This window comes from Pagrus pagrus, assembly GCF_965226575.1.
Source record: "Pagrus pagrus genome assembly, chromosome: 15".
Lineage (NCBI taxonomy): Eukaryota > Metazoa > Chordata > Actinopteri > Spariformes > Sparidae > Pagrus > Pagrus pagrus.
Window position 1 is genome coordinate 11259049 of NC_140199.1, and position 24832 is coordinate 11283880.

Below are 24832 nucleotides of genomic sequence, written 5' to 3' on the forward strand. Positions count from 1 at the left end.
ATTAGACTTACATGCCACAAGTTTAAAGGGACAGTTCACCCCAATATCAAAAGTATATATTTTTCCTCTTACCTGTTGTGCTATTTATCCAGCTAGGTTATTTTAGTGTGAGTTGCCAAGTTTTGGAGATATCAGCTGTAGAGACGTCCCTCTCTCAGTATAATGGAACTAAATGGAACTCTTTGTTGGTGATTAAAGCGCCAAAAAAATACATTTAAAAAAACTCAACAGCACTGTCTCGCCAAATTAGGACTCAATTACTCAAGAAAATGCACAGACCTTGTTGTTAGCGGTTTTGTGAATGAACTACTTTCTTTCTACTGAACTACACCTGCCAACCGTCTCACCACGCCAAGGTAGAGTGCATATACTCATGAGCGAAAGACTAGCTAACAAAACTAACTATGCTAGCTACAGTTAGAGCTCAGCTGATGAGAAGGCCATGAATGTTTACATCCCGAACTTCAACACGCATAAGTCTCTCGTCAGCATGGTGTTTGCAGGTTTGGCACTTTTGTGAATGAAAACACGTTTTTTTACTGTTAAACTATTTACATTTTGAAAATAACACATGCTCACATTTTCTATTATAATCTACTTTGTTTGCTACAGAATAGATTTTCAAATCTTGTTTTTACTGTGGTTGGATCAGATGGGGAAGTATACAGAGATAGATATAAACTGTGAAATGTAATGGGAACATAAATTTTACAAAACATTAAAACAAAGAGATTAGTGAAGGTGTTAAAATGTCCTAGATATACCATTAATTATTCTTCACTCTTCCTAAGGTGTTTAGTTCTTCTTAAAGTAAAGCTACAGGGAATTTGCAAAATCACCTTCACTGGGTTTATAATCTGCGCTCCCTGAAAGGTGCACCACGCCCTTAAGATTTTCACTGCAGGTTAAATCCATGTTCAGGAAGCACTACTTTGTTAGCCTAAATCCATGTGTAATCTGTGTCAAGGAAATTGCTCCCATGTGTGTTAATGCTACCGACAGAACTATTAGGCCTCAGTATTAATGGCTTGCTGAAACACACAGCTAAACAAACAACAGCTAGCTTACCCCGTCTTTGCCCTGAGGGTCTACACAGGCAGGAGATGTTACTCTGCCCCTTATACAGTAGCAGCTGTGCTAACAGGCGCAGCTTGACTGGTCTGAAGTGCTAATGGTTGTGACATTACAGGGACAGCATTATCACCAAAATACCAGAGCAGAGTTGTCTTTTTTTTTTTTACAGATTTAAAAAATAAATAAATTGAGCATTGCATACATGTGAATAAATTCCCACCATGACTTTCCAATTTTCAGGGGAAAGAAGTCAATCATCTAATCAGTAATATCACTGGTGGAGTAAGTAGACAAGATCTTTTCAGACCAATTGTCCAATTTGTACTATATATGTATTTTAATTTATCTATCTACTAAAAGTACTACTAAGATGGAAAATTTAAAAATGTCCACAAATAAAATCAAGAAAATTCAAAGCACTGTTTTAAAGAATGGCTTGTGACAAGGCCTATTAAATTTGATAAAATCAGAATATTGGACATACTGTGATCTAAAACTACCACCTTAAATTGGTTTTACAATATTCATTATTAATCCACTAATTTTACACTATAACTCCTGTTTACAGCTCTTGGACTTGCAGTTTAAAAACAAATTATCATAATTGATACAGTAGAATCGCCTGATTTATTCCACCCATTCTACTTCCTTTTCAAAACCTGGTGCCTCCATTACCCACAATGCAACTTAGCCACTGAGTGACATCACTGGAGGCTATTTATCCTATTTTCACATGCGCAGTAGCACTCCCCAAGACCTGTAAACACACTTTAATGTGTAAAATTGATGGAGCTACCCTTAAGTAGATAAAATAAGGTCTACATAACTAACTGGAACTTGAATTATTTGCAGCTATTTCATTTATACAAATCATTAAATAAAGTTTCAGATGATGGATCTATACAAAAGACTAACTGTTGAGTTGGATTTCATTTTCAATGTGAGCTGTCCACCATCCAGAGGAGCTAATGAGACATCAGCGTTTAGGTTTCCATCCATTTTGATTGATAGAAAGTTTAATACATTTGAACATTTTCTGGGGAGTATGCTCTGCCACCAGCTGTCGAGTTATGTAATTAGAGATCTTAAGTTTGTTTTGAGAAAACTTGCCGAACGCCTTGGAGGAGACTACAATTAATGTGGCGTACAATATCTCATTATCCAGGGGGCCGGATCATCAGTTATACTCATGGCCTCTTGGCTGTCCATATTGAAAATACAGCAGTGAGCTACATTACACGGCTCTAATTAAAATAATCTTTTTTTTTTCCAACCAAACCCATAAAAAAAGAGGGAAAAACTCCTAATCCAAAGGAAACGTACAAAAACAGAAAAGTTTTCTGAAATATTCCATAACTGTTTCTAAATGTAAGTGAATTCCCCCTAAGCTCCCACTTCCTTCCTCCCTCTGACACAATGTTTCTATGGTCTCAGACTGGTTTCCCTGTGGGATGAACATGAGATATGTCGACGAGATATGCTCACACACTCTCTGTGTATGTGTGTCAGTGGGGAGGATGGAGGGGGTATGCCAGCACACTCTGTCTGTATGTGTTTGTGTGATACGCTCTGACACTATAAGTCTGTGTGTGAGAGAGATCTCACCAGTGTTCTGTGCTGGATGTGTATAAAGGCTTTGCCTATAAGTAAATCCCCAGAGGTGGCAGTCTAACCCAAACACTCAGCTGTCAATCACTATAAGCCACCAACCACGGTCACGACCCGGGAACAGGAAGAGGCCTTGTTGTCCCTGAACGGATCTAACTGTGCTACTCTGGAGGGAGTCATGTATAAAGAGATGTATCTGTGTGTTTAACTTACTATTCAGTGTAGAGTATGTTGGTGTGTAGCGGGAGTTCAGCATAAGTGGTGGACTTTTCTTCACTCAACAAAAGAATATTAGTTTAAAGTGATACATGGCTGAGTTGCTCTAAATGTTAAAGGAGATTTATGCTTTTTCAGTTTTTCCCTTTTCTTCAGTGTGGTATAGGTTCTTGTGCCTGTAAAAAGGGCTTGGAAGGTAAAAAGCCTACAGTCCAAACCAATGGGGGCTCCTCTTTCTCACAGAAAACACTCTTCCTGAAGTGCGTGAACACGCCTCGTCAGTAGTCCTGCCTTTAATACCGTGACTTTGTGACATCACACTACATGTCAAACATTTGCATGATTTAGGCCTAGTAGCTTGTTTGGCACAATTTAGCACAGCTGCTCTGTTGTTGTTAGAGTTGTATGAGTCCTTTAATGCAATCTGCCCAGTAAAAATCATCTTTATGTTATATAGCATTCTTGTCTTGCAAGACATCGTTAGACTGTGCCAGCATTTAAGGATCCAAGAAGTACATATACACAAGTTCATCTTGATATATAAAACTTGGACATGTTCTTCCTCACTGTTCGTGGTTTTGTTCTCAGTTCCGTTCCCGCATTCATACAGCTTAAAGCATTGCTCGAATTTATAACAAGTAGAACAAAATCAGGGTTGCCTCAGTGTGCAAAATCACTGATGTTGGCTGATATCACTTACTGTCCCTCTCTCCCCCCTCTTCACTGTGTTGACACTGACATACCTGACACCTTGAGAGCTACACTAATCTTATTTTCTCTTCCTGCTGCGGTCTCACTTTCTCTCCTGCTTTATCTCATCGTTTTTCCTTTCCCGCGTCTTTCCACTGCATGTAAAAAGCTCTATAGGTACATGATTAATAAAAATATTATTTCCAATATTCTGTGTATTCTGTGTGGAGGATGGCTGCTGAACACCTGGCACCTATGAAAATATTTACCCAGGCAGAAATCACTGCGGAGCGCACTTTTCTCTTGACGTTACCCCATCCTCTGCTTCCCTTTCCCTGCTTTTCCACTCCACATCCAAGAAGACTTAATACTGATTAAAACAAACACGCAGTCTTAAGGCATTACCCACTTTGGGGAGATAAGTGGCAAAGCTGCTGGAGACTGGGAATTGTAAGTGACGTAGTTGTAGTTTTACAAATGGTGAGCAAAGAGGGAAATGAATGTCAGCACAAGAAATGACCTGGAGGAAAGAAAGGCAAGAGGGAGAAATGAAGGGCAAAAAAAACACATGCATCTACTAATGCACTACTAATCAGATGCTAGCTCATTCACTGCCATTTATCTTCCCCTCCGAGTTTATAAGCTCTGTTGGTTAGGTGTAGTGCAAAAAAACCACATCATCTTACCTCAAGAATACATGCGTTATGCTTATGCTGTGGGATATGTAAATGTGATGGCTTTCCAATATTTTATCAGCTTTGCATAGTTAAAAGGCTTTATTTCATTACAGTCTCATACTTTCCCTGCAAAGGCTAATGCAATTAGTAATAAAGACAAATTTCCTTTTCTGTGTCAGTGTTTGTGTGTCAGTGGCTCTAAGTGAGTGTCGGCCTTTTTGAGCGTCTGGTGTGTGATGAAGTATGTGAAAGGTTGACGGAGAGAGTGTGAGAAAAGGAACAGAGAGACAAAAACACATGTACTGTGTGTTTGTCTCCGAGCCAGTGAATGAAATATATGGCCTGAAGTGTGTGTGCGTGTGTGTGTGTGTGAGTGTGTGTGTGTCCTGGCACGTGTGAGGTGGTGTGTGGGCGTCGAGAGGGAAAGCTCATAAAACCCATGATCACACTGATGAGGTCACGGGGAGTGAAACCGGAGAAAGCCTTTCATTTCCTGTCCCATTCCATCCCTCTCTCTCTCTCTCTCTCTCTCCTACCTCCATTCATCCATCTCTCCTCTCCTTACTCCTGTTTTTCGCCAGTGATGCCAGAAGTCAAAGTCCGTCTCACCCTCTGCCTATCTGGACTTTTTCAGTACGTGTCACCTGACACTGGAAAACAACAATATGAAAGGGAGTTTTGTTTTCAAATTCTTGGTTTTCACGTTAAAATGCCTCTCTCTCTGCTCCTTTGTACCACTAATGTGCTAACACATGTAGTGTTAGAGCACATGTTATAACGGGATGGAACTTCTGAAATGCTTACTTTTGTAACGTCTTTCTTTTAAAAGGTCCAGTGTGTAGGATTTAGTCACATTTAGCAGTGTGTTTGCAGATAGCAACCAACTGAATACCCCTCGTCTGTGAGTAGCATGTGCAAAACTTGAAATGAGTAAAACTTGTAAGTAGAGTTAAAGTCTATAAAAGAAGAAACAATCGGGAAATATACATCTATTTTCAGGGTGATCTGCACTGCCAAACATTGGAAATGTGTTACATATACAAACAAGATTTCTATGTCTATAGCTACTGTTCTGCAAAGCCATAATTCATAGCGGCTACAGGGAGAAAAGTTTGCTAAACAGTTGGTTTCAGGAAAGTGAGATGCCAATTTGAGTCCATCCATCACCAGTTGTTGTGAATCAACATGTGAGTACAATCTTTGGTCATGTTGTCAGTCCAAATGTGTGTAGACCACAGAGAACAGTTTTTCTCACAAAGCTTCCATCTGTAGCCGAAGGGAGACCGTATTGATGTCAGTGGTCACACCGCTAACCTGGAGTTATTTTCTGTTGGAAGGAGAAACCTGCACTAACCATTGCAATCACACTGTGGCAATCATGGAACAACACAATGGGAGGAAGACGAGAGAGCGCTCACAGCAACAGGCGTCTGAGAAATAAAGACTGTGACTAGAGGTGTAATACTCCTCTGCTCTACTTTTAGACAGCAGGTACTCTAGTCCAGTTTGTCTATACTCATGATTCATGCAAGATAGCTCAAAATCTGAAAGATAATTTGTGTGGCATAAGGGTCTAAAATGAGTTTTTTGTTGTACAACCCTCTGTTATAGAATAACAATTAAATAAAACTTGAATAATTTGGCATTATATATTTGCTCAGCACATTTGTGCTACCATGGAAACAAATGACTTTTCCCTTTGCACAAACTCATAAAACATTTGTACTTTTTCACATTAGACTGCTAAATCTCAGTATAGTGTTTGCCTACTCAGCACTTAGTTGTGTTGTTGTTTGCACAAGGCACTGTTGCCTTCAGGGGTTGTTTGCAGTGTTTTAGACTTCTGATCATGTTTTCTTTTTATGGACAGGTGGTCTGAGAAACCGAAGATCAACAGAGAAAGCTATTCTCTACTCAATGTTCGCTTAGCTGGATGCATTTACTAGCTGTGAGAACCATTCTCTCTGCTACTGTGCGGAAAAAGTTCAGATGATTTTGTGTCCACCTGTGTCTCCATACCTGGATCTTGAACAAAAGATGATGAAACAGAGTCCTGTATGACCACTTGGGATGTTTTTCTTTGTTAACTTTTAATAGCCTGGTACTTACGAAACAATAAATAGCCAAAATGTTTCATGAGTGAGAGTGTGAGAGTCATTTAATTGCTTACCATCAATTTTCTTCACATTTCACCAAAACCTCCAGGCACACCTGAGCTCACTCACACCACAGCTGTGAACCAGTGCAGCAGAGGATAACCGAGAACTACACAACTACTCCCACAGCCGCTCTTTCTCTTATCACAGGCTCATTACCGGTCAGTGTTTGACAAAAACTCCAAGGGGCAGGGTTATAGCTGGCTGCAAGATTGCCTGTCCCATCAGTGTGCTCACGTTTAGTAGCGGGAGGAAAATTAAAGGCGGAAAAAACAGGAATGATGCTGAGGGAAGCTGTGTCGAACATATGTGTTCCCCAAGACAAAAACACTGGAAACATTAAAACAAGAGACTGTGCCAAGCTCCGGTGTATGAGATCAAAACAAACAAAAGACAACACAGTGACAAAGGGAGTTAACGTCAAATAAAATGAGGCTCATTGATCAGAAAATGGAATTCCTTTTGGAAAAATGAGCAAAACAAAGATATTGAAATACAGTATGCGTTTTCTCAGATCACCGCCAAGCAAACTGCCACTTCTGATTAATCTTGATCGAACATCTTTGTGTTTGTGTGTCTAGAACATATTCTATTTGTTCCCCCCAAGGAGAGATGGTGAAGCAGCAGCACTAACAGTGATTAGGTATTCTGCACTCAGTATAAGGTTTAGCACAGGGGACCTCCGGCTTTCTCAGAACCATATTTTATGATGTTTTTTTTATTTATTCCAGTTTCATAAAAACAAACAAATTAGATAATGTGGATGGGGAGTCTGGGATTAATTTTGAAGCAGCTGATTAGTGTGTGATTGTGTGTGTGTGTGTCCTGGGATAATTGTGTCTGGGACCATGCCTAAAAAGCCTTCAGGCTTTACTGCAGTCTGGGAGATAGAAGCATTCCCTCCTCCTCCTCCTCCTCCTCCTCTTACCCCCGTCTCCACCCTTCCCCCCCATCCAGCCCACTCATTTCAGTCTTTTCACATTTTCCTGTTGTCTGGGAGAAAAACTTGTTTTTTAACTGGTGTCTTTTTTCCTCTTTCCATCACTTAACACATCCTCTTCTCCAATTCTCCCACCTTCCTTTTCTCCATGCTTCATGCCATCCTCCCTCTTTTCTGTTCTCATCCACGCCCTCATCTACAATGTGAATCAGATCGCGGCACTGAGTGTGTAAAGTGCTGAATTCTTCGTTTGAGAAAAATGTACATCAAGAGCACAAAGTATACAGGAAAAATGTTTAATGTCAAAACTTCATCTGAAGATGAGGCCAGTGTATTTACAAGCTGGAATGTGTGTGTCCACAAACACAGTAAACAAAGTCTGCCTGAATAACAGAGATATGCAGATGTTTATCGACAGACTGTTTGCTTGTACAAACAGAGCAGAACAAAACAAAACATAGCACAGAGGTGAATGTTTACGTGTATAATAATTAAATCATATTATATTTATAGAAAAACCGAAGCAGCTCATGTATGAAGCTACCTGCACCACTGCTGATGTGCAAATTATGGGTTCCATTTCAAAAAGCTGTCTTCTCAGTCTCTGCTAACGATCAGTAAACAGTAGTGTGAATGCAGATAGCTGGCCAACAGGTTGAAACAAAAAGGGACATTTTCATCGTCCATCTTCAATCCAGTCCACGTACCACGCCCAATGATAATCAGGGAGTACACACAGATTGAGTTCCTGACAAAATGACTTCAGGGGAGAGAAAATCTCTAGTCGTTAAAGGTCCAGTGTGTAGGATTACAATGGTCGCTAAAAACGAAAGGCCCTCTCTAGAACCAGCGTTTGGTTCGTCTGTTGTGGGCTACTGTAGCAACACACCAGTACAACATGGTGGACTCCATGGAAGAGGACTCACTCCCTCTGTAGATGTAACAGTAAAAGGTTCATTCTAACATAACATAAACACAACAATTTTTTATTTTCTGGTAACAACACATGAATGAAATCACGATTAGGAATTTTCTATTCCATTTCTCCCCCACATTTCACTGAATCCCAGACACTGCACCTTCAACATAACTGTAAGGATTTTTGGTTTGATTCAGTTTCATTGGACTTGAAACAGCTATTCTAAGTTAGTTTTTTTTCTACTTATTTAAAATTCCTAAAATGGCACTTTACAGATTGCCTGTTAAAATGCCCCATTCAGCTCTGCTTATAAGAACCAGATCAGTTCTCACTGTAACCTACTCATGAAGTAATGTGCATCTCAGTAGCTTTCTGTGTAATCCCCTCATTAGTCTAATCCAATTACAGTAGATTAAACATGGGGATTAATAGACTCTATTGTAGGACCCTGATCAAGTCCAGGCCAATCCGTCCCCTCTGATGGTCCACATTCAGGACCCGGACCTCCACTCTTTCCCCTGGTCCCAGAGCCAGGCTGCGGCGGCGCTGGCTGACAGGCAGTTTGTCCAGAGTTATGTTGCTCTTGTGGATGAGGCCCGCGCGGCCAACACCGATATCTACAAAAGCTCCAAACAGAGCTGTGTTGTCCACCCGTCCTGTCAGCACCGCACCCACCCGCAGGTCACTCATCGACACAATGCCCCGTTTAAAGTCCGCCTGCCCGAAATCTGAGGAAAAAAGAAGGAGAGTATCAAAAAGATGAAGTGGATAGAAGGATGTGAGGGAGAAAGATCTATGGCAAAATCAGGTGCGGGTGGCAGCTCGTACATATGTTTTGGAGACGAGACGGGAAAGGGGATGCAGGAAAGCAAGGGGGCAGATATGACAAACATATTAGATTTCGAGCAGCAACCGAACACTTGTGTCTGCATACTTCCACATTTCTCAGCATCCTATTCGACCCCTCTTTCCACTTGGCCTGTTCATGAGAGATCTTTTTCCTTTCTCTAGCATAACACAAACAAGGAAGGCGCGTGCCCCAGGAAATAGTCCGGTCCAATTATCCTCCCCACAGCACTGATTTCATGCGGTAGCCCCGGCCCATCTGTTTACTCAGCTGAGCACGGGCTAGGAGGCCAAGCGTAGTGTGCTGCAACCGAATAGGGCCAACCTGAGGATGAACCTTGAAGCTGCGTTCAATAATTTTAAAGAAGAGCTGGCCAGCACTAACTGAATATCCAGGATTTACTTTTTTCTTCTCCACATGAAACTGTATGAAAAAAGGAGAGCCTGGTAATAAGGCACGGAAATTGTTTTGTATTTAACTGACCAGAGATCAGACGTAAATTGTAAAAATACCTTATATATAAACCACCAAACAAGGTTTTAATGTACTTTCATGCCTGTTTCAAACAAACCAATACGGAGAATTAATTGATCAATCAAGAGTATCAGTATCAATAAAATCCTAACGATATCCATCCCAACACGAGACTACACATTGTTTTTAGACAGATAGATATCGTTATATCATGATATGCCATAAGTGTTGTCTTTTCCTCGAGGTATATATCATGTATCACAATATTATTTTAGGGCAATAAAGTCTAAGCTTGTAAAACCTAACATACTCTATATTTTTATAATAAATAATTTTAAGCTACCTGCTCTTTCATGTCATAGGCCTTTTAAAGAATATAGATAAGAAGAATAAATGAAAAAGGGAGAGAGATGTGGCGTAAATTCTTCTTGAGGAAACAATGAGTTACAGCGGGACTGCTAAAAATCTAAAACTTTGCGACCATGTATGATTTTATGGGTATGTTTATGTGTGACTGAACTCAAGAGTATGAGACTAAGGAGAAAAACAGAGGTCTTTGTGTATTTGTGTGTAGAAATATTCTGTCCAACAACACAGTCTGCTGGACCCATCACACCCTGTCAGAAACATAGTGCTCGTGTTGTTGGGCTACAGGGAGGAAGCCACAGCACTGTCAGATCCTATCAAGTTACACTGCCAAGACATGCCTATTATAATAAAGGCACAAGAAGAGTCAGTGTGTCTTTTAACTAGCAAAGCAGTCAAAGAACTGGACAAATACAAGTTCAACTTTCTATCAGTCAGTAGGGACCTATAAAAGACATTATGAAGGAAAGATGAGAGACTACGAGAAGTTACTGCGACTGCTAGGTTGCAGATGCATGCTGTCTATGAAATTTTAAACGATTCAAAACACTGATAGTTTTGTGCTCAGTGAAAAAATTTCTGCACAAGAATAAATAAGTAGTAATAACAGATGTATGACCTGGGGCAAATACTGAGAAATAAGAGGCAAAATGTGGTTTTGTTCACTTTGGATTCCTGTAAAGTGAAAAGAGGGGTGTGCAATGGACACAAATGCATGTAAACAATGTTTAACTCTTGCAACTGTGAGTGACAGGATTCTTACTTTGTCGTATGTCAAACCCAGGGGGCTGCGTGAGGCCGTCTATGATGAGTTTGAGGGTCTCTGGTGTGGTGTCCACTGTCCTGGCCAGTTCCTCGACACTGCTGCTCCGAACCTTGCTCTCCACACATAGTTGCAAGCCTGCACTCCCGATCTGGTCTGCACTCCCACCCACAATGGACAGAAATCTGGACAGAAACAATGTTTGTAAAAAAAAATATGTACAATATAGCACAGAAGGTTAGAGTTAAACTGTTAAAACTAAGAAATGCAAAAGCGGGCCATTAACCATCATGGTCATGGTCATGGACCTGAAAGGTGTATATAGAGTACAGAGTTTTTATTTATTCATTTATTTCCTTATTTATTACTCAATCCCACTTTCCTCTACTCTTGACTCTAGAGCTGCTCTGACAAGGATATTTCCCCAGTGTTGGATCAACAAACTTTGTCTTAACTTATGCGAACACAGGTTTATGAAGTGGCTGCAAAAGAAAAAGGAGAAAGTCTCACATCCATCACTGACTGAAGGACAGGCCTTGGTCTATGGAGATGGGGTAGGAATCGACTCAGAGAAAAAGGAAAGAGGAAAGGATGAAAGGAGGGGTGGAAAGTTCTGACAGTCTTGGAGGAATGTTCAGCAAAAAAGAGAAGTAAAAGTTGAGAGAAGCAAAGAAGTAGGAAGAAGAGAGGGAAAAGCTAGGCTAATGCAGGTAAAGTGAGAGGTAGCTGGGGGAAAAAAGGGTGGGCAGGAGAGGTGTGGGAGTAATTACACGCAAAATCCTGGGCTGCCGAGGCGGAGCTTTCTGCTCTAAAAGCACACACAAGTACAAATACGAACATTTATTTCACCCCCTGTTAAATCAGGTAAATCCACAGTGGGCAGTAAACGCCCTGACACCTGGTCTCATGAAACTGCCTCCAGTTTGCTAAGGCTGGACTGTTTGTCCATCCGTCAACAGCCTGGAAAAAATCCCCTTCTATCACTTTATTCTATCCAACCTCCAAAATGTCTAGACAGCCGGTCAGGTCGCACCATTTAAAACTCACTGAGATTTTAATCCAAACTAATTAGCGAGTCTACATTCTAAACAGACTTAGTAACAGACTGGCATGGGACCCAGAGTGGCAAATAGGCGTTATGGAAAAATGAGTGACGTTTGAGTATTGTGCGCACTGTATATATTATTTACAGTCGGCACTTTCCACAGCTGGTGATGGATGTGAATGCATTTGCCTCTACGCATGTGTTCATGTGTGGACCAGCTGGGTAGCGTCCATGATGGATGTCGCTCACTTGTAGCCTGACGCCAAACAGACTCCGCAGCTGTCCCCCACCGCCGTGATGGACAGAACAGGTGGACACACACATACAAGAACATACACACACAAAGTTGATTCATACACAATGTTGTTCAGAAATGCTCGTTTGGCAGTAACAGGGACAGTGCGGATGTAACGCGACACGGCTTGTGTACAAACTATGTATGAGACAGCTGTGAGCGGAGGGGCCCCGCCAGCAAAGTCACCGTCTAGCGTCCAAACGAGGGGGGACAAGCGGAATCAATCCCTCAACACCAGCGAGTCAGATCGGTGCAAAATAGAAGCTGACCGTGTGCCAGAAATGGCTTCGCGGTGAGGAAACAGCGCCTTTGGACCGAAATGGATGTTGGTCTAACACCATGAGTCTCCCTGGGCATCTTAACTTTCAAACCATATATCTCTTAACAGGAAAAGTAATACCTGTGTCTTGGTGGCCCAGTGGTTTAAGATGCATTACAGATAGCCCCAGTGGTTTGAATCCAGTCTGGGACCTCTGGTCATCCCTCTTCCTCTCGCTTACAATATTTAGTGTCTTTCTCCACTGTGTCAAAATTTGCAAAACTGCCAAAAAAGAATCTAAAAATATCTTGAGGCGAAAATGTTGTGTGTTTATCTTCAACACTCACTGGAGTACAAAATACGAAACAGGTGAAAATAATTATCCCTACTTGAGTATGACAAGCAAGAGTACATCATAAGTCTTATTTCCCATTTTTAAAATTGCCAACAGATTGCTAACACATCAACATCACATCACAACAAAATCAGAAAAAGTTGTTTATGCCAATTAGACTTGCAGTGCCACTGGGGCTTTAATCAACCGCAAATACTGTAGCTTTTCTGTTCATATATGCTGAGGCAGAACTGAAGGCTTTTCTCAGTACATAAAAAAATAAACAAAACTCTGGCACTCACAGAGAATAATTCTTCTGATTTATTGAGCTCAAAGCCATCATCAGATTGAGCTGAAACAGGTTTTTGTTTTTTTAGTGCACAATAAATCAGAATACTTGTTGTTTGATTTTGATTCTTGCCACTACTGTGCACCCTTTATATTGTTTAGTTTGGGAAAAGTGCGAGCTACTATTTTTTCCATCGTCTTTTCTCAGTGGATGCTCACTGATAGTACAACTCAAATCATTCAAACATCAAACATCAAAACTTAAAGATATATTTTGCAACATTTCTGCATTAAAATGTCTAAAAATGGCTATACTTTGTTATGGATTTTGTTGAGTTGTACTTACATTATCCCAAATGTGTCCAACAATGTTTAAACCCAGATAAATCTGTAATCTCACTCAGGGTGATGGTGCGTTTCATTTGGTTGCCTGTTACAACAACTTCCACAAGAGAGTCGAGGAAGGAAGTCAGAGTACGTGACAAAACATAACGTGAATAAAACTTTAAAATATCACCTCGTCTGTGAACATTTCTGCTTGAGTCATGTGAGATAGATTTTCATCAGAAAAGGTGGTTGTTAAACAGTGAAGACAACAACTAATATGATCTCAAACTACTTCATGATATTTTCATTTTTTAAAATCGAGATTCTTGCGGCAGAATTTACATACTGTGACTTTAAGAGCACACAGGTCCAAGAGGGTACACATGATCCATTTCCACACTGAATTCAGGAGCATCCCTTTGACCTATGAGTGACATAAAAAATGCTCAAGATGGAATGATAGAGGAAGAGGAGAGGAGAGTGAAAGCAGTGTTGAATTAAGAGCAGCCTGCATTTCGGCTCTGGCTCTGGATCTTACAGTGGTTTTGGTGGGTGGTGAGTTCTACTTTCAGGTGTGTGTGTGTGTGTGTGTGTGTGTGTGTGTGTGTGTGTGTGTGTGTGTGTGTGTGTGTTACCCATCTCATTTTTCCAAGGGTGTATGTTAGTATTTAAGGGGTACCAGGAGTCCAGAGGCCTCCACCACTGCTGGGCTCATACTTATATAATTACTACCAACACTGTGTGTGTGTGCGTGTGTGTGTGAGTGTGTGTGTGTGTGTGTGTGTGTGTGTGTGTGAATGTGGGGTTGGGTGGGCTAGGATATAGATTTTATCCAGGCCCACAGCGAGAACCCACTCTGTCTTGTGTTATAGAAATATTGGGCCCCGACTGTTACATATCAGAGAAATATTCGTCATAAAGTGGAACCCCCTGTCTCATATCTGAGTAATAGCATATATTTCATGAGAATGGACCCAACTATCTAACACATAACAATGAGCTTCATTAAATAATTGTAATAGAGTTGATACACTTCAGCCAAATATCTGCGTTTTTAACTAGATATTCTTGCATTTAAGGCATGCCACTACTGCTGAGACAAAGATGGACGAATCGAGTCTGTATATTTGTGTTCTTGCGCGTGTGTGTGTGCGCGTGTGTTGTATTATGGTTACAAAAAGAGGGTGATGTGTGGGCTGTGAGCAGTAATGGGGGATACAGTTTCACTAATGTGATGAACATGATATTACTTACACACTATAAAGACACACATACACACAACCACACACAAAGAGCATTCCTCCACAATCCTCCCTCCATACCTCCTATTTTCATCGGTTGTAGGTGGGGTTGTGAGAAGAGCAGTGAGGCATCACAGCAATGCCCTAACATCTAGTGCTGTACACAGCCTGATATTTTCCATTTAAGGGGTACGTTAGATGTGTCCCAGTATACTAGAATTTCAAAATGAGATCCACTTTCATCGTGTGAAGCTGATTTAAGAAAAATCTCGTTGGTATGGCACAAAGTAAGGAGGAAAAAGTCATGCATTGTTAGGTGTCATTTTTTATTTTAAAATCAAATTCTAAAAATGACCACAAACTTACAAACAGTGCAAGATTGAACAGATGAAGTGAAGTCTAAGATAACAACTGTAATGTGAGGAGACAGTCAAATCAGGTTCAACTACACCCTAACCAAGAACGATCGTTGGTCTGTTTTTGGCAGAAGCGTGGTGTACTCTCTGATTTAAAGTGCAGTGGAATATGAATTATTTTCCACTGCATCAAAACTGCACCAAGCTGTCTAAACCCACTGAGTGCAGGTGCTGACATGCATGACTTTTCCTGCGACCTCATGTGTGAGTGAACTTAACGCCACCAACCATCATCTTTAACATTTAAAGAGGGACGTGACATACTGTAAAACCACAGGACACGCTTTGGAAATGTTCTGAAGATGTTGTTCTCATATTCTGCAGGCGTTTGTGAAATAGAGGCCATCACAAACTATAGCGCAAGCAAACGAGAAATTAATTCAAACTGAATTGAGCAAATTGCCAGACATGGATTATAAAGTAGTCATAACAAAGGTTACAACATTTGCCGACACAGGGCTAAGAATGCTGAACAGCAGGAAGAATAGAGAAGCAGAGTGTGATAAGTAGAGTGTGGAGAAACATGAGAAAGATTTAATGTTGTTGAGAAAAAAGGCAACAGGCATGAGAGAAATATGGACTGGAGATTTTATCTTACATACTATCATTTACTTAGCAGTTGCTTAGCTACAAAAAAAACTATGAACGAGACAGGCAAACATGACACAGAATCTTCTTGGATTATGTGTCAGCAAAACATTGTAACCACACGTTTTTTGTCTCTATTCCATCATTGTGTTATCAATGTCTGTTTGTGTCTTTCAAGACATAATGTCAAACAACAGAACATCCATTCTGTCATTGTTATCGTTTCCAAAAATCTCTGTTTCTGCCCGTCTAGATGAAAACACTGTAAACAGCGTTTCTGAATATATTCACCTTGGAAGGAGTTTTCCAAAAGCTCCATTTTCAGTAATCTGAAATTCCGTTTACGTGTCCGAAAGGCCAAAACACATAGAGAGAGAGATACCCGCGTGCGTGTGGACAGTGGCTGACATTTACAACACTAACAAGAGTGTTTGGGCACCTCACTGAGTTGTAATAAGCACTGCTGAGAATGAAAGACAGAGAGTGAAAGTGAGATGGATGGATGGATGGATGGATGGATGGATGGATGGATGAGAGAAAGGTGTCTTCCAAGAAAAAAGGAAAAAGAAAAAACAGAATGAAATTTAAAGAAACACAAAACTATGTGAATTTAAGGGAAAAAGGGAAGGTGAAATGAAAAGGCAGGGAAAGGGATAGAGGATTTATCAGAATTGAAGGGGTTGGTTATTTGTCTATTTAAACCTCTAAATTGTGACAGTTCTTTGATGAACAACTGTACAATACCGTCTATGCTGAACACACAAACACATAAACCCACAAATACACACGGTCACTTCCCTGAAGTAGCTGAGACAAGCAAAAACACAGTTTCATAAAAGCAGACATCAATCTATCTTCACACATGTGCACATAGAGACACACCCTCCCAAGCGCGCACACACACACACACATGCACTGAGGCCATTAAAGGCACATCAACATGAGGGGAGTGATGCTTAGAGCCACTAGTGTCAGAACTTATGTAGACTAAACACAGTTGAGTGACTACAGCTGTAGGAGAGAGAGCCCTCCCTCACTTTCTCTCTCTTTCTCACTCACACACAAATGGACAGGACATACAAGTCTGATGTTCAATGTGCTTTTGATATCAGCATCAGCAGCGCTAACAATCATTTCTCACACAAGGAAACACACACACATACAAAGCCAGCACCTCCTCTCTTGTATCCCATGTCTGTGTAAATCAAATCAGTCCTCCACCGCAATAACCAGCCCCATATGAGACGGTGTCAAAATCAACTCCATCTTAGCCTGAACATGCTTTGGTCAGTGGGGTAGGCTGCTGTACAATAGTGTGTGTGTCTTTGTACATTTGTGTGTACTGTACCTCTGTGCCACATGGTAGGACTCCGGGTGTATACAGGTCTGGTCCAGGGGGTTAAATGAGGTTGGTATGTTGACACCAGTCTTTGCTTTGGCCTTCTTCGCTGCTGGTTTCTCTGGCACTGCTGGTACAGGGTGAGGTGAGGATCTGGCACTGTTTTGACAAGAAATAAAGGTATTTTTAAATATATGAAGAAGAATAAAGTGACCAGTCAGTGTGTGTCTCAATACCCAGGCAAAGTAAACCAAAAGAACCTACCAGGCAGGATAAAACTGAATGTCAGAAAATGTGTTTTACTGCAATTTCTGTAAACTGACCCTTTAACAACAATTAAGAACGAAATCAATGCGAAATGAATGTGTATGTTCGTGTCTATGTATCTGCACACAGTTTTCACATGAGGGCATACCTGGTTTGCGGGTTGATTCTGATGAAGCCGGCACACTGCTGGTAGGTCTTGGGCCCCATGCCTTTGACAAGTTTAAGTTGCTCCCGGTTGATGAAGGGACCACTCTGCTCTCTCCACTCTGCAATATTCTTCGCCCTACCTGCATTCAGGCCTGCTACATGCCTGGGAGTTAAAACAAGAAATCAATGGGGAAATGTCACACAGCACATTGCCTATTTATTAAAATCATTTTTGGAGGTTTGTTGAGGTCTGTGTGTTTATTCTACACTCTCTGTTCTAAAGTGGATGCTGATATGAGGAACAGTACAGTGAAAAATAAAACTCGGAGGAAACCACGGTTCAGTTTCCAGATTTTTATAATATACAAACAAACAGAGCAGATTGTAATGACCAACAGTCACAAGAGACACACATGAGCCAATATCTAGAGTATATTTGTCCAGTCTTGGCAGAGCAATGAAAAGAGGTGATTTGAAACTCAATTAGGTCTGCCCTGTTAATGTCCACAGTGACTCACTCACACTAAAACGCACAGCAATGTCAACACTCAACATAATACCTCAGTCATCAACACGTCTCTGTGTGTTTAATGTGTGTGTAACACAACTTCTGGCGGGAATGGAAAAAGCTCACTTGCAGAGCAGACAGGTAAACAGATGACCTGATGCCTGCCCTGCAGCTTATGCCAGCTCATTTTGTACTGTTTGTATCCACTGCAAGTTTGCGTAATTCAAATTGTTGCATTTTCTGTACTCCTGAATCATGTGTATGTACTGTACACAGTAAAAAAGCACATGTGTGTACAGAATGCTACCAAAAAATACTTTTGACTTTATGCATACATATACATTTCTATGTGTGTGTGGCAGTGATGTGTGTGTGTGTGTGTGTGTGTGTGTGTCTACCTTGCCTAATCCCCTCTGTTGACTACAGTCAGCCCAGTAAGCGAGGCCAAGGTGTGAAGCATTAGTCTCAACAGAAAGCTGGCAGTCCGTGTGTGAGTGTGAGTGTGTGTGTGTGCGCGCATCTAGTTTGCTCCCATGCATGAGTGTGAATGAAGCTCTGCCATGTTGTGACTGCAAAGGGAAAGTATGTCAGAGGTCTAAGCCCTACTTCATCTCTGTGTGTGTGCGTGGGTGGGAGAGAGTGCTTGCGCACACACATGCACTTGCTTGTGTCTTTATGTGTCGTCTACCTCATCAGTGTCTCGGAGCAGATGTTGATGTCCACCCCCACGAAGCTCACACATTCTTGCACTACGCCGTCCAGTGCTGCCTTAAGAGCTCCGGCTGACACATCATGCTAGAAAGACACATTTAGCAAACACACACAAGAAAAGACATTTCAGGCTGAAAACTGGATTAGCAAAGAAAATAACATTAATTTACTGCTTTTGGGAGGAATTTTGGCCGTTTAGGACTTTTATAGTCTTTTAAAGATGGAATATCTCAGTAAGAAAAAAAGGTAACTGAAACTTTTATGTATCCAAATTCGGTTTTATTTAAAAGCTAACACTGCCGCCTTTGGCAGTCGCAATGCAGAGATTCTTTTGTCATATTTCATCCAAAAACAATCTTAATGTTTTTTAAATGTTTTATTGGAGACTTTCTAACGGACTTAACATAATCATGATCCATTTCAATAATCCCAATGCTGTATATTTATTCACTTTTATACGGCATTTTTCCAATGTACTGATATTTGGTCCTGTGCAGGCACAAGCTCAAAGGGGATTATTAAAATGTCACCCTTAAAAGAGATAACCAGCAGCAGAGAGTGTCAGCAATAAAATACTGGCAAACTGAGAGAGAGGTTTGATTGACAGGTAAGAGGCAGAGAGAGAAACAGACAGAGAGAGAGAGTGTTTAGTTTGGCTTGTCAGCAATGCCTCCCTCCCACTAACACAGTGTTCTCGTTAGTGTAGCTCGCTGTCGATAAAGATCCTCCAAATGAACTCTTCTCACTTCTCAAACACCAGCCAATCAACCATTAATCAGGACATATTTTCCAAAAGGACTGAAATCTTTTTCCTAATAAGGAGCAGGGAGGACAGCCAATGATGTAAAGGTTAAGGAAAGGAAAGGAAAGGAAAGGACAGGATGATTGTGTAACAAAAAGCAACATCTCAAAAACTTAATCAAAACAATACCCCAAAATAAGATTAAAGATATTATTTGAGGTCAACCAGTCGTCCCCAGGCACACAGAAACTCTGGGCTGCAGGACAGGGCCAAAAAGTTCAGTTGGACTGATGCCTCAGCAACTGCTTGAGGATTAGCCGACAGTCTAAACTAGACTACTGTTAGGCTGTATGTGTGTGTGTGAACGTGACTGAGACTAGCATGAGTTGTCCTGTAACATGATCAAGCTCTGAACAAAAACTGGCTTGTAAACAGATAACAACAACGCCAGCTAGCGCACGCAGCCTTCTCTGTCAGCAGTGACAGGACAGCAGGACAGATGAGGACAGAGAGGAAGAGTGAGTCATACAGAGGTATTGACGAGTTAAAGGACACAAAGGACTTTCCAGTTTTTTGTTGTTTTCTCATGACTATCTGAAATCTATCTTTCTCGTGACTACCTGACACTATGTATTCTTTAATAATCAATAACGCAACTGAGAAGAAGCCAAAGCCAAGAAGGAGAAAATAAATTATTTGGGCTTTTAAATTTAGCAAAATCCAAAACTATTCAAAGGCTTTTTATAATGATTTTTCTTTTTTTTGTTTTTGTAAGATGCCATTGCATCAACAGGGGGCAATATACACAGCCCACGCAAGTTATCTCAAAAGGAAGCTCCTGGAAGACCAGTTTTCCGCTTACAGCGTGGTTAAAGATATCACTCAGGTATTCTTGCAAAGTGCCAAAACAAACAACCTACATATTAATTTAAAAGCTTTCAAAAACATATCATATCATAATTATAGGATTAGCAAACACAAATCATTGACATTCTAAAATATTTTCTTTATAGTCGTGATGTTAAGAGGCAGGATGTTGTGTCATAATCTAATCTCTGAAGTGAAGCATATCATGTGCTAGATTTAGGCATTTTATGTAAATGATTAAGTAATCTTTCTGCTTTTACAGTTACTTTTAATAACAATGAAAGCACTTGCACTTGATAACAACAGCTATCAACAAGTTGCATTTGCAACTTTAAAAGCATAAACGAATGCTGTGATGACAAACAACATCAATAATGCGACTCAAGAAACACTTCATAGCCCTGTTAAAGAAAAACATTTTGCCCAATGACATTTAATTCATGTCAATTTATCTTTCATATTTCATACTGACACATTTATTTCATGATGTCATTTACACTGATGTAGTCAACAGTCACAGCCCCCCTACCTTTCAGCCAGCCACTTAGCATGTTCTCGCTAACAGGTGCTAACTTGCTAAATGTGGTAGCAAATGTTGAGCTTGCTTGTAGGGGTCATATGATTGACTGTCAAAATTGACATTATGAAATGCCCTAAACAGTTAGTTTAAACTCGCCTGCAACAAGCTGGATAATAAACACTGTGATTGAGTAGAGAGGGGAAGACAGATGAAGTAGTACTACAGAGACAGCACAGCACCCCTGGTGACATCTCATGAGTCCTACAGTCGGATTCTTGGTGTGAACACTGAGGCATTACAGCCAGAGGCATTTTGAAGTCAATAAAAATAACTTTCCAAACAATAAGACGTTCCCATAAAACTAGGTCTGAAAGTTTTATGATTTCCGGGGGAGTGGATACAGAAGGACAGTGACAGAGATAGTACGGAAGAGAAAGAGGAAATCACCTGTAAAGTCACACCAGAGAATGTTTTCACACGAGAAAGTTGGAGGTGTTCATGTGTAAGTTTTAACCTGCAGTAAAACTCCAATGAATGTGTTCTCACATTCTTACTGAAACCTTATAGAGGTGGGAGCAGCATGAGAGGATCTGAGGTATTGTAACACAGAGGAGCATGTGCAACTCCGTGCACAACTACGCTCACTTAGGGATGGGAAAAACTGAACTGAAACTGTAACTCAAGTTTAATAGCATTCATTTCATTCCAGTGAAAAGAAAAAAAAAAACATTGGGGAAAAAAAACAGAAAGACCATTGTATTTTAAATTATTACCGTTTTTAATATTAACCTGGACAACATTTGAGTTTCAACAACTAAGAATTCCCATCCTTGTGCTTGATTGTGTATTTACTTTTTAATTAACTGTTAGTCTGTATGTACAGGATGTGCAGTTTTAAAATTACTGGTTTTCTGCAAAGCAGAAAGTATTTTTCCACGAAATGTGCTCTACTGTATAAATACAGTTTTGCTTGCTTTCTTTGCTTGCTAATGATTCTATAATGATTTGCTAAAAGACAAGTGAGTTCAGGATTTCTTTTTTTGGCATACTGTACCATCGTTCATTTTCTGGAAATAAAACACACAGTAATGCAACTAACCAAATCACTACATGCTTTAAATATCATTTATTAGTAGTTGGGCAATAACTCAAGTTTCTGCATTCTTCATTTATCACATGAACATTGCAAACCTCAGCTATGTATCATAAAATCACATTGGCACGTGTAGTGTAAAAATCTGGCTTTTCATATTTCACTTTAAGGAGAGTAAAACTTCCAATCTATCCTCGGCCAACAACAATCAGTGGCCAAGGATAGATTTCAAAACCAGATGTGAAAAGTTACACTTGTTGATTATGATATATAAATACAGTTGATGCTATTGGCTGGTCAGGTCAAAAACAGTACAATGGCATTTTTTCCCCCAACTGTACATTGTACAGAGGCCCTAAGCCCTGTGATATGGCTTAGAAATAATAACTATCTGGTCTATGAGATAAGATCAGGGATTTAATGAGGGTTGAAAAACAAGCAAGTTCTGCTCTGTTAAACATGCATACACACAATCCAGTATGTGTGTGTCTATCCTGACATCCAGAGGCCCTCATGGTGCTCTACTCACTTTACAGCGGCACTAACTGCACCAATGGAGCATGTCAACCTCTATCTTTCAATCTATCTCTCAATCCATGTTCCCTTTTTTCTCCCTCTTTCACTTTCTTTGATCTTACATCGAGATAAACGAAGAAAGAAATGAAAAAAATTCTGAATTATCATCTTAGCCGTAATATGTAGTCCTTATGTTGAGCGTTTCTTTTTTCAGATGACATTCATTCATTCAGCTCAACTCCAACTTCTGTAATCTTCTCTTCTATCTCTGTGGTTTACTCGCTCATTCTAAATTGCATTCTTAGTACCTAAATGACACAATACCAGAAGACTTTAAAGATATATTTAGACAAACACTATTATTAAATGTATCCACAATCCTCATTAATTGATTTATCCTTAAACAATTCCATCCACCACACAGAAACACTATCATCCATTTTTAAAACAGCCTCCAGTTTGCCTCAAGTGTAAACGCCTCGATCCTCAAACCTCAAAATCATCCAGAGCCAGTGGACTGGATCCCTATGTGTGAAGGTCATGTTTTGATTGGCCGGAAACCAGCTGAAGCCAGCCAACCAACACGCAAGAACAAAGTGCTTCTGTCTGCACCTTGAGCACTTAAATGCTGCTGAGCTACCACATGTCAATCAGAGAGAGATAGAGAAAAAGAGAGTGGTGAGAAACACAGAAAACTAAAACAAGCTTCTTTGCGGGTTGTTTCACTGAGACACTGAAAAACATGAATGTCCCATTTCTCACTACAGATTTCCTTTGCAAAATTAATATATATACATATATATATATATATATATATAATCTGAATCCACACATTATAAATATAGAGACGCCGAAAGCAGGAGCCACAGAGAGTGAAAAGGGAGGCGAAGCCAAAGCTGAGAGTTGAGGTGTTGACTGACAATGACAGCGGAGGTCTTCACACTGACAGAAGATTGAAATACCGTCTATGAATTATGCCATTAAGAGCTTGGCAAGTGGAACCATGCTGGAGCCAGAATGGCTGCATTTACCAACAGCCTGAGGGCAGTAGATGATGGTGGAATAACTGAAGGAAGTAGGATGATTACAAACTGCAGGATCAAATGGCATCAAAGGGCCTCTCTTCATTGCATTCAGCCTGGGACGTGAGAAACGTATTCTCCTGTCATGTGAATTAGGCTTATCTTCATATTTCCCTTACATGTATTTTTATGTGGGGACACCAGTCAAGAGAGTCATCACCCGTGATTTTAACAAGCAATAGGTTGGTGTAAATTACTATTTGATCAATCTGGTGCTATTTTAAGAATCATTGATTATTTCAAGGCAGTTTTAAGGCATGCTGAATTTGGATATAGTAATTGTCTTTGCCATACTTTTTTGTAGAAGTACATAGTAATTCCTGTTTCCGGTTTCCTCTGTTCCCAAGTTACCTTCCGTTTTATATCATATATAATATCATATATGTATATATCTGTTGTTATATGTACAGTATGTCCTTATATTTATAATATACTCTTATTCAATGTAATCCAATTTCTGTGCAGTTATCAAATTTACAGGGCAATATTTTTATATTATAAGTATAATGCCTCACCGCATGAAAAAATCCCAATTATGTATGCATGTATCCTGTCCAATTATCCATCAAGGTCACAAGTTAAAGGTGTTTATAGCATATATAGCTTTATTCTAATTTAATTTATATTACTTTTAATCACTCAAGCACTCATTTTTACCGTCCTTCCAGCTCTGCTGTAAGCAGTGAATTTCCCCAGTGTGAGATACAATAAAGTTTCCTAACTAATAGCTTGGCTTCACTAGAGGAAAGCTTTCAAGCTCGTTTTTAGCTCAAGGAACCAAACTTTATCCCACACATGCAGCTATGTAGAAGAAACTATATTACAAGATATTAGTACGAGTAACAAGTTAGGCTGCAGATGGGGGTTGTTCACAGGTTAAGATTGATAGAAAGGGGCATCTGAATCCCAGTAACCCTAAATGTAGCTCCTGTCAGACTATCAGACGAGAGTTTACTGGTGTTTGGAAACTTCTAAAATGTTTATGATTCCAAAAAGGAAAAAAAAAGAAGCCAGCAGTTGAAGTTTACTCTCTCCGAATGTATTCTTCCTTGTGTATGTGCGTGACAATGCTGCTGCGTCACTCCTTCTCTATCTAATAATCTTTTGTCAGTGTACAAACTAACGAGTTGTGTGAGGTAATCTAAAGGTCATGTACTCTGACTGACAGCTTCTATTAGGCCTTTGAGACCTTCCTCATGATCGTACTGTATACTATTCCAGGCACGTCAGCTTGGCTTATAGTCTGTGTATGTGTGTGTATGTGTATGTCTGCGTGTGTGATTGTTTTGCAGAAAGTTGAGAAATACCCATTAGGCATTCATGAAAGGTGTTGGCAAAAACAAAACTTTCTCCTTGCTGTCATATCACTTTTACAACTAGTATTTAACTAGGCAGGTATTCACACAAGGCACACACACGTGCACACACACACGCACACACACAACCTGAGGGACTGCAAAACAGAGCATGAAAAAAATCAAAACAGAATTAAGTTTCAAGACAGGCACAGGAAGTCC

General features: G+C 40.2%; 1 protein-coding gene across 1 annotated transcript in view; it reads right to left on the reverse strand.

Annotated features, from left to right (window-relative positions):
* Positions 1-7641: 7641 nt before the first annotated feature.
* srbd1 (S1 RNA binding domain 1) overlaps positions 7642-24832 on the reverse strand; it is a 53914-nt gene continuing 36723 nt past the window's right edge. The window contains exons 17-21 of the mRNA XM_084374728.1: positions 18473-18579; positions 17278-17439; positions 16872-17021; positions 10731-10915; positions 7642-9008 (exon numbers count right to left, since the gene is read on the reverse strand). Coding sequence (XP_084230854.1) covers positions 8716-9008; positions 10731-10915; positions 16872-17021; positions 17278-17439; positions 18473-18579 — 897 coding nt within the window. The 3' untranslated portion in view covers positions 7642-8715. The remainder of the gene's footprint in view (positions 9009-10730; positions 10916-16871; positions 17022-17277; positions 17440-18472; positions 18580-24832) is intronic.